The sequence below is a fragment of the Dipteris shenzhenensis genome, chromosome 23 (genome assembly GCF_047967505.1).
Source record: "Dipteris shenzhenensis isolate YYH24624 ecotype China chromosome 23, Dip_SZ_1.0, whole genome shotgun sequence".
NCBI lineage: Eukaryota > Viridiplantae > Streptophyta > Polypodiopsida > Gleicheniales > Dipteridaceae > Dipteris > Dipteris shenzhenensis.
Window position 1 is genome coordinate 10,644,239 of NC_141618.1, and position 11,121 is coordinate 10,655,359.

General features: G+C 48.3%; 1 protein-coding gene across 2 annotated transcripts in view; it reads right to left on the reverse strand.

The window, feature by feature from the left end:
• The window catches only part of LOC147886976 (uncharacterized), a 69,825-nt gene that overhangs the window by 10,660 nt on the left and 48,044 nt on the right, over nt 1–11,121 (reverse strand). The window contains exon 11 of one of the 2 annotated variants that reach the window (XM_087394961.1): nt 5,724–5,767. The exons of the other annotated variant lie outside the window; for it this stretch is intronic. Within the exon in view, the coding sequence (XP_087251087.1) occupies nt 5,751–5,767 (17 nt within the window). The 3' untranslated portion in view covers nt 5,724–5,750. The remainder of the gene's footprint in view (nt 1–5,723; nt 5,768–11,121) is intronic. 2 annotated transcript variants of the gene reach the window in all.

The following is an 11,121-nucleotide window of genomic DNA, read 5'->3' on the forward strand; positions in this document are numbered from 1 at the left end:
ATCATGCTGATTTTAGTTCCAGATTTCTATGATCCATGGATCATTTCTCTCCACAAAGCTTTTCCCTTTCCTCCATGAGAGCTTGAGAGAGATGTTTAGCTAACTTCTCTTTGTTGTCCCCCATATCTTCCTGCTTAGTGGCTTAGGCAGGACCTTGGCCTCATCAGCCTTATAGGCTTTAGGGTGTCCCCATGATACTACCATACACAGTGGGAAAACTGGGAACAGAGGGGACTGATCAATAACTCCTCATATCCCCTGAGAGGAGTTGGCAAGGTTGTGCTCAGCGGTGCAAATGGTGGAGCATTTATTCTTTCTGATGCATTGTGGGTGCCTCGCATTAAGAAGAACTTGCTATCTGTTTCAGCCCTTGCCCAAGAAGGCCTCATGGTTAAGTTTATTGATGACAGATGCACAGTTTATGACCTCAATGATGGGGATGATATTGTTGCTTCAGGCACCTTATACCATGGGCTCTACAGGCTGGATAATTATGCAAGTGTTGTGTGTGATGCATTGGCAATAACCACAACTTCAGACATGGTGGATGCGGAACTATAGCATGCCCGCTTTGGCCACTTGAATTTCAGAGGTTTGCTGTGTTTGCATAATCATGATATGGTCACTGAGTTGCCACAAATACATGCTCCTACACGTCATGATTGTGAGGGGTGTATTCTGGGTAAGATGCAATGGGCCACATTCCCCAAGGATGGATCAGTTAGAGCTACTCGCTACAGCTCATACACAGCTATGTGTGCTGCCCCATGAAGACCCCATCCCTCAGAGCATTTTTTTTCTTACCTTCATTGATGACTACTCTTGTTTCACACGGGTTTATGCACTGAGAGAGAAGACGGGCATATTTACAAAATGCGGACATTACATTTCTCAAGCTGAGAATCATACATTGGAGAAGGTGGGCACTCTTTGTACAGATCAAGGGGGGAGTATGTGGATTTGGGGATAAGCACAAGAAACATTGGGGGTTCCTTGCATATAAAGGGTCCTTGGACCCTCCTCAGTTATCCTGCCGGCCTTTTTGGGAGACTGGGGAGGCATGCGTGGCTAGGAGGCGATGGGATTAGGACCCCCTCATACTCGGCACTACTGTGGACACTTTTTCCAACTCCTTACCGTCAAAGTCACCCCCTCCCCATAAACCCCAAGTTTATCCTCTACAAAGTGGGCAGCCTCTGATTGGCTGCAACATGTACCAGAGCAGAGCAGAGATACTCTGCGGACCTATGCGTGGGCAGGCTTCTGCGCTGCGGCTGCATGGCGGCTCTAGCAGATTTTCTTGTGTGTTTGCGATCTGCAGCAGTTTGTGTAAGTGCAACTTGATGGTTTCTTTCAGCAGCAGCTGTTCATGACTACTCACACGTGTTAGTCCCCCCTGGACTTAGGCAGAAATGCTGCTATCCATGGAATTCTGTGGCGTCCGGTCTTTGTGGTTGGTGTGGACTTTGGGGCAACTTTGGTCTGTTGACCCCCGTACACTTCACCTTGTTTGGTTTGATCCCCGTACACTTCACCTTGTTTGGTCTGTTGACCCCCGTACACTTCACCTTGTTGAGTTTACCCACGGTTTGTCCACAGGGGGGTGTTGGAGGTGGTGGCCTCACCCGTCATTTGGACGTGGAGAGAGCTCGTGGCTGTGACACGTGGATTTGGGAATATTAATCCCATAAGCACAAGCAACATTGTGGATTCCTTGCATATAAAGGGCCCTTGGACCCTCCTCAGTTATCCTGCCAGCGTTTTGGAAGACTGGGGAGGCATGCGTGGCTAGGAGGCTACAGGATTACACTTGGAAGCCTCTGATTGGCTGCAACATACCTCTCAGATCCCAAAGCTACTGCTGTACTGCAGGCCTTCCAAAACCCTGATTGTCAAGACTATCCCAAATTCAGTTTACACCATGGTTTACTCTGGTATAATGGCAGAATATTTCTTTCTGAAATAAGCTGCTAATTCTGCAGGAGTTTCATTCATCTCCTATGGCTATTTTAAAAGAATTATGAAAAAGTCAAGCAAAGTAAAAAAGAGTTGACAAGAGCAAGAAAGAAGAGAACCATGCTTGGAGACAGACTACGTAGCAGGCTTTCATCGGAAGGGATTTTGGAGGGATGCCTACACATATGTGCAGAACTGTAAGCGCCATGTCAACAAAGCAGGGAGCTGAACCTAAGTCCTGCTGGTCTCGTCCAAACATTGCCCACCCCTGAAGGGAAGTGGACGCACATCTCTTCGGATTTTATTTCAGGTCTGCCCGTAACTTCTAGAGGATGGAGCAGCGTATTTGTGGTGGTTGACAGGCTGGCTAAGGCTGCCCATTTATTCCCACCAAGACTCAATACACTGCTTCTATGGTTGCTCAACAATTCATGGAACATGTACTCAAGCTGCATGGCTTACCTCAACAGATTGTGAGTGACCGTGATACCAAGTTTATGGGCCAATTTTGGCAGGAGCTTTTCAGATCTATGGGCATACAGCAGACCATCCTCAGACGGATGGACCCACTGGGAGAGTTAATTGCTCTAAGGCACTTTTGTTTTGATACCCAATCTACATGGGACTTCATTTAGCTGCGTTTTGCTACAACACCACTAAACATACTTGTATTGGTATGAGTCCTTTTGAGGCCATGTATGTTCGCAAAGCCCATGCACCATCCACCATTCTTGACAAGGCACTTACCAACCAGCAAGCTAAGGATGATCTGGCCAATATGACAGCCTTGTTGCAGCAGTGCAATGACAACATGGTGAGAAGGTGGTTATGTATTTCTAAGGCACCACAAATCACGGTATGCATCTATTAAGGGGAATACTAATGTCAAGCTTGCCCATAGATATCATGGACCATACAAGATGATGAGAAAAATTAGATCCAACCTCATAACACCTATATCCATGATCAGGGTCGAATTGGAGCTTGCTGGGGAAGTCCTCCCCCAAGTTTATTATGTATAGCGCTGTACTATATCCAACCTTATGACCCCGTTGACCTCATCCTGTGGAATCTAGGGGGGCAGGACAGAAGAGCAAACCTCTCTGTCCATTAGCTGTTTGGATGACTCTAGTGCCAATCCCTCTGTCCGCTAGTCGTTTCGATGAGTCTAGTGCCAACCTCGGTAGTCTCCATCTGAGCAAGGCTTGAATCCGATGAAGATATACCAGTCTGAAAACTTTGTGTGTACTATTTGACGAGGTTACTAAGGGCATGCCCCGAATCATCCGGGCATGTAGCCTCTCAAATCTCCTCCACTTAGTCGCTGAGAGATCATTCCCCTAGAAGGGTGCTGCATACATGGTTGTTGGCTGCACGAGGTTATTGAATAACCATCCCTTCATCGAGAGATCTTGCCTGAAAGCACTATCACTCTACTCGAGCCAAGCTCCTGATAAAGGACTGCTTCTAAATAGAGCTATTCCCAACTAGTTTAGCATAACGAGACAGCCCTAGGCTAGCCTAATTATGTTTAGACCAGACATGAATAGCTTTGAACAGAAAATAGGCCAGATCCATTCACTTAGGAGTAGGAACTGAATTGCTGAAGTGTGCAGGAAGTACAATGTGAAATAAGCAGTCTTCATAGATTTGGAGAGTCAGAGAGAAGTCAGTCAGGGGCTATAATTACAACAGATGCTTGTGAGGAGCTGCACAAGGGCAGGTAGAGTTAGATCCTACTTAGAAATCAGCTTGGAGCTAGAAGCCCTGGTTGTAAAATCCCATTTTGGCATTATAACAGTGTAAATCATAAGCTGGGTACAACTGAGCAGCGATGCCTTTCATAGAAATTAGGGCAGCCTGAAACAGCATTGCTTATGGGATAACTCCCCTAGACTGCCACGTGGCAGCATACTAGCAGCCCTAAGTACAAAGTACGAAGTACAAAGCCACTAAAAAAGACTACTAACTAACCCTAGTGTTTCTTGAGTAGTGAAACATGGAAAACATTATGAAGTCTGGTAGTAGGAGGAAGCTCCAACTGATAGGCCACTTCACCAAGTTTGCATCAATCTCTACTTGAGAGAGAAGCGACAACATAGAGACTCTATTGACAACAAGAGATGACAATGGCATAAGAGACCATAGTCACCAGAAACATTTCGAAACATAGAAACGTGAAACGTCTCAAAACGTTTCAAAAAAAAAGCAGAAGTTTTGAAACGCCTGATTGTACTTTTTAGTGCCAAAAATGTCTAAAATATGTCCCACATATACATGGCATGTTCAAATGATGCCTAACATGTAGAATTTCCAGTAATACTACCCTTGGCCACGTTTCTTTGGGATAGGAACGTTTCGAAACGTGAGAAACGTTTCGAAATGTTTCTTTCCCAAAGAAACGCGTTTTGTTGTGACTATGTAAGAGACAGAGCTAGACCGGATATGAGGGCAGAGTGGATTGCACACAAGCTAGGTCAACGAGTACTAGCAACAGCAAGTCTATAGGATTTTCATTAAAAGATCACTATTTGTTGACAGTGATCACCAATCCCAGGATCTCAGGAGGACTTTCATACCCCTCTCTCTCTCTCTCTCTCTCTCTCTCTCTCTCTCTCTCTTCTCAACTGGCATGTATGTGTTGGAGGTGGTCATCTCCTGATGTCTCTAGAGAGAGAGGGCCTTGCTTGTGGGTATGCCCGCCCAGAGTCAGGCTAAGGTAGATGAGAGAGGGCTTGTGTTGTGGGTGTGCCCGCCCCCTATGAGGGTAGAGTACTGTATTCCACACCTGCCCATTTGGAGGAGGCTCGGGACCCGATGGGGACCAATATGGTGGTGTGCCTCGTACTGGTCAGCCTTGGATGCTAGTGTGATTCTCTGTGAGGATGAGACCAGCCCCTATGAGCCCTTTATAGGCTGAGGTGGGCCGACATGCTGGTCGGCCACCTAGGCCTGTAGGTCAGGTCATGTGCAAGGGGTTCAGTCCTCCATACTGCTGCATGGCAGCCCCTACATGGGGCAGGAGGTTGGCTGGTTGCAGTCAGCCCTTGAGGCAGGGGCAGGGGACCAGCCCCTTGTAGGGCTGTCTGCCAGCCCTATAGAGGGCTGAGGGGGTCCGCCCCCTAGCATGTGCAGTCGGGCTGGAGGGCAGTGGGTACAGCCCTCCCTATAGTTCTTGGAGCAGCCCCTTATGTGCTAGAGGGGGTCGGCCCACTTGCTTGTAGGCTGTTCGGCTCCCCACCTTGCTGACCGACCAGGGAGGGGCTGGGGCTATATATAGGCCCACCTCCTTGGTGTCTTGTCATCTCAGTTTGGTGGCTGTTGAGCAGTCTTGTGGAGCTCTTGAGCAGCCTGCTGTGCAGAGGTTTTCCTCCAGGAGTAGAGGGGATGTTGCAAGAGAAAAACACAGCACAATGCAGTTCAATCTCATGATAGTCACTCAAAAGGTTGAAAACCATAAACTCCATTACGCATAGCAAGGAATAGCTACTATAACATCCCCACAACCGTCATCAACGCCCAACATTGTTTCATCTACTATTGTTCTTTCTTTTGCACCTCCTTGTACTTATGGAGAGTTGTACCTATTAATTGCAAACTTGTTTTTTAAGAGGGCACCATGCCACCAAAACAAGGGCAAAGATAAGCTGATGAGGTTATGATTGTTAAAGAAGATCATATAGATGTTGCTCAGGCGTGTGGGCATGTGTGCTTGCAAAGCAAACAAAAACAAACAAAAAAATAGTAAAGCTAAGCATTGAACGTACATGGTCAAATTTCATTTCTTGGACTATTCACCCACAATGTACACCTGCAATGATCATCCAAAAAACACATTCTTACTAAATGTTACTCACAAATGTTAAGGCCAACATTCACTCCCACCAAACTCTCTCCAACCTAACCATTGTGCATTACCACCCACCGCCCACACTTCCACAAACACATGTTCACACATAAAGCCTGTGCCCAAGAGAAATTTATGCGACAAAATCAATATGAACTCAGCAAACTAAGGATAATGCCCATGACAAGGTTAACTTGAATCCCAAAAAGGAAGATAAGAAGACAACTAGGAGGCAAGAAGCTCATGTAAAACAATAAGAGCCTTCGAGCATACGATCCTGCACTTCTAAAACAACTCAACCTATACACCAATATCCATACATGTGTAATGAACTTTAAACAAATCCAAATAAAGAGTGAAAGTTTGAGAAGTGCAAGCTCTAATCCATGCCACTCACATTCCCGAGAGCTAGTTTGGGATCACGTTCCACCAGTGGTCTCGCACGACTTATGCAACAGACTTGAGGAGCCTTTCACAGATGAGGAGCTCTCGGAAGCCCTCAAGGCTCTCCTGACCCAGAAGTGCCCGGGTTGCAAAGCCTTGGAAGCTCCTCTTACAGCGAGGGCTTCTGAGGAAGACCCCACGCACTGGGGGACATTGGCAGCCTTCACATCGATGGATCTTCTCATAGGCCCCCCTTACGGCGAAGGGCTCCCCCCTGATGAGGAGTCTTCACAGGGTCTGGCAGACTGGCAGGGGGTCTCATCCGTGCTCCACCCAGATGCAGAGAGGAGTTTGAGCGCCAGCCCCTTATGTGGTACCCAGAGATCAGGGATCAAGAGGGCCGTATGCTCGGACAGCGGACTCACATTGGTTGGGCACAGTGGGACACTGGTCCAGCAGGGTCCTTTGGCCGTTGGAGCAGACTACCTATGGAGACAGAGGCGAGGCTTGATGCCCTAGTGCATCTACGAGGGGCAGGGCAGCGGATGGGCGAGATTGACTTAGCCATTCTGGAATCCTGGTGGGAAGGACTTCACGTTTGGACACACAGCAGATGGTTGGGGCAGTTTTCTCATACTAGTGTTCCCTTGAGGATGTTGATGTAGCGCGACAGCACGCACCCCGGCTTCTTCCGTGTAGGACCTGGAGGCCTACTTCAGCCACTCATTGAGAGTGACCCCGAGATGGATGGGAGTCTTGATGGGATACACTAGCATATGATCAGAGTGGTGGGCCGTTTGGAAAAGGAGTGGCACATTGACCCTCCCAGTATTTCAAAGCAGAATGCCTCTAGATAGCGCCTTTGGCTGTGGGAGGGTAAACCCCTGAGGGAGGTCCAGTGGGATCCGGGAGAGTGGTTCTGGCCCTCCAGAGGCGGCCCAGCTGAGCAGGTGGATGAGGTGCCCTTCTTTTCCTACACCACACGGATTGGCAGGAGGCTTCAGTGGACTCGTCGAGGCAGACCCCTTCAAGGGAGAGACATTGGGTGACCCAACGAGTGCCCCGAGGTGTGTGCTCCAGGTTCTCGACGCGGTTGTGGTCTAGCTTGCGGCCGAGGAAGATCTCTTGCTTCTTCTGGATGGCCGCCCACAGAGGCTTGCCCATCGGACCGTAGTTGGAGCAGATGCGAGTGAACGGGCAGTGCCATTGTTGCTCCGATGGTGCCTTGGAGACTATCCCGCATTGCCTGTGTAGTAGTTGTAGCGCAGCGAGGATCTAGATGGGAGCCCTCAGGATCATGACACGTATGCAAAGTCTTCATAGAGACTACACCTGGGCGATGGTGGCTTGGTTGACAGAGGGAGGACACGCGTTTCAGATTGATGAGATCTCCCCAGCCTATCAGATACAAGGTCAGAGCATCCAGAGGATCGCACTCCATGAGGCAGTCCCCCCTGACAGTCTAGACTCTAGCTAGGACAGGGGATCTCTGGAACTGGGGCTAACAGCCAAGTGGGGGCACTATACAGCCAGCGAATCCCTCGCAGAGTGGAGATGTAGAAAACACTTGTAGGCCAAGCCTTGCAGAAACGAGCACGCCTCTCAATAGTCGCCCTGGAGCCTGGAGTCCCGCGCACCCAGGTGGACCGTAGAGTATAAATGATATCCTACCATATGGCAACTAGGGTAGCCGCGGGTGGAACCGTGTGCTCACCCATCACAAGACTGCAGCGAGCCACCCAAATGTTCCAAGCCCTGATGCTGGTGGGTTTCTCTAAAACAGGCTGGTTTTTCTTTCACCCTTTTCCGGTTTTTTCCATACTCAACACCTTCGAGGCTGCTGTCTTAAATGAAAATCTTTCAAGCATTAATAGAAGGTTCCTTTCTTTGGAAAAAAAAAATGTGAGCTTAGGCACTATCAATATACGTGTTGAGATCTGTACAAGATAGGGCGCATGAATAGTAGATTGGAAGCAACAACGTGTTGTCACATGTGCAAGGACGCTTTATCCCACATGTTGAGCAAGCAATGCAAGGTTGTACTTCACTAATTGAGCTTGAAACTATTACTATTTAGTCTCGCTCTTCATCTTGTGTGCACTAGTCACACTAAGACTAAAGCTCAAAGTAGCTCTGCGCATGTGCGTGCCTGTGTGTGTGTGTGTGTGGGCATGCCCAAACTCATCCTCTAAAAACACAACATAGTGCAGTTTCAATCTCATGATAGTCACTCATAAGGTTGAAAACCATAAACTCCACGCATAGCAAGGACTAGCTACTATGACATCCCCTCTGATGTCATCAGCACCCAACAATGGGTGTAGACCATAGTATAAACGTATGCTCTCTTTCATACAAATCCACACACCCACACAGACTTGAGCGTCCATTTATACAGAGTCTTCATACGAGTTTCTATAGATACTCCGGAGGTGAGAGGCAGACTCAACCATGATGAAGGCTAGCACCAAAGGAGAAGGCTAATCAAAAGGTAGTCCAAAATCTCTTCAATCAAACCTACAACTGCTTGTGAAGACTAGATGATTTTATTTTGGTCTCTCCCAGACGAGCATCTAAATCTAGACGCACCACTTAACATAGAGAGAATTATCATCTTCTTAGATGGTAATAGAGCCACCCCTCTCCTCATGAGCCTCTCACTTTTTAAGCTTAGTTCATTAGTAGTTCCTCATTCTTCGTCAATGTTTAGTTGCTAAGTTCTTGTCACATTTGCATAAAGAGAGTTACTGTTGATAAGGACTGTGCGCTTCTTACAAGAGGTTATTGCATAGTGTTGAAGTTACAAACTCAAGGACGGTTTCTAGACATTGGATCTATGAGCCATACATGTTTCAATGTTTCCGCAATCTAAGATATGCAGTTCTAGAGATCAACCACCAACTTCAAACTGATGTCACTTGGGCTATGTTTTCATTGTTTTGGTCTCTGAATAGTCCTTTCAATTAATTATAGTTGTATTCCGCCCTTTGGGCAAGACGTTATTTCAATTATTATTTTCCTCTTCGGAGGCCCAGTATACTCCTCCCTCAGACTCACACTCACTCCACATTTCCACTTGTGTTTTAAGTGCATTATTCTATCAGTACAGATACTACTGAGCAAGAGAGAGAGTGGGCATGGCGCTACAGAAGCTATGCCCTGCACTGAAGCGCTACATTGTCGCTGTGCGGATGAGGCCATCAACTGTGTAGAAGAAGACTCAGCCTCGCCCTTGCCCAAGGGCTAAGGTTTTGGACGAGGCTGAGGCCCCACTTGAGAGGCAACGGGAGGTAGGCCGACAGTGAGAATAACTACCTCCAAACAAACATGCGAGGGAGAAGTGAGGGGGCAAGGCTGTGAAGAGGGAGGAGAGAATGTCCAGCGAAGGGCGACAAGCTGAAGCGGCAGCAGGAGACAAATTGGCTAGCTCTCCTGTGGCCTACTGCAATGAAAGTACCCGAGTGCATTGAGCCCCTGGCACCGGGGGGTCTGTAGAAACATCAGCTCTCTCCAACTTCTCCCCTTGAGACTAGGAAGCTACCTCTCGCTCTACACGTGCCCTCTCTCATAGTCTGGCTCGGCGCCTCCAGTTATTCGAGGCTTTCTCACTCGGCTTCTTCCTCTCCACACTCAAGACTAGGAAGCTACCTCTCGCTCTACACGTGCCCTCTCTCATAGTCTGGCTCGGCGCCTCCAGTTATTCGAGGCTTTCTCACTCGGCTTCTTCCTCTCCACACTCAAATAAGGATCCACCCAAGGAGCGTGGGACTCGTATTGCTACTGCACCCTGAGAGAGGACGCTAGGCCCTATCCGCCTAAGGCTCCCTCCACTGCCTCTGTCGAGCCTGCAAAGCAGAGGGACGGACTCATCTCTATCCTTTGGGGCAATCACGTGCCAAGTGACCCATCTGTATGCAATGTAGGCACTAGCCCAATAACCTTGAGACCTCAATCCTTTGGAAGAGCTGTCCCTGTCAAGGATCTCAAGGTAGATCTCCTCCGGAAGGGATTCAGTACTCTCTACAACCAGCCTGAGTCGAGGAACCCCATAATTTGCCACGAAGAGGCTGATGTATCTGGTGGGGACTTCAACATTGTGCCAAAAGTGGTCTCTGCTCCTTACCTGCCTAGGTGGTGTTAGGTGGTCTCAACTAGAGAAGAAAAACTCCTCTCCCGCAAATGGTGATCTCATGGATGTGGTCCCTCTCTAGAGCTAAGTATAACCAATCCCAGATCTAAGTACTCGAGGGTGTGAGACCAACAATTCTGCCCACCACTGCCCTGTCCTGTAGACACTGAATGCTAACTTCACCCATTTGTTTTGTCCTCGGAGAAAGCAGGACCTTAACGCTAGTGGTAGCCAGACAAAGGTCACCACCAAGTTTATTGCTCCAAGGCTGAAACAAAAATCCATGTGCTGCTAGAGGGAAGGAGACGGAAAAGAAAGGAAAATAAAAAGGCAAGAAAAAGGATCCCCACTGAAAGGCCAACCCAAAGCTTTGGCACTAAGCTGAAAGGCTGACAAAAAGAAAGGAGAAAGGTTGACTCAGCCCCAAAGGAACCTGCTTAAAATGGCTGAAGGAGCGCTTCCCCCCAATACTGAGGAAGCTCTCTGACTCAACAGCCAAAGCCCAAGTACCTAGAAGCGCACCCAAAGCAGCAGCAAAGCTGCTTCTAATGCACTTGAAGCCCAGATGGAAAGGCCCGACAAAACTGGAACGTCAGCAAGCACCCGAGCTGCAAAACGAAACCCTGAAGCTGGCCTATGAGCAGGAAATAGAATGGCACAGCAGAGAATGAAGGCCGACAAAGGGCTGGTGATGTGTATGGGCGGCTTCTCAACACACGGAGGAAGCTCCCTAAGCTGAGCAAACCTGTGTACTCCTAGGGGCCATGCGTGCTGGAATATACACCCGGAAGAGCAGACGATCACC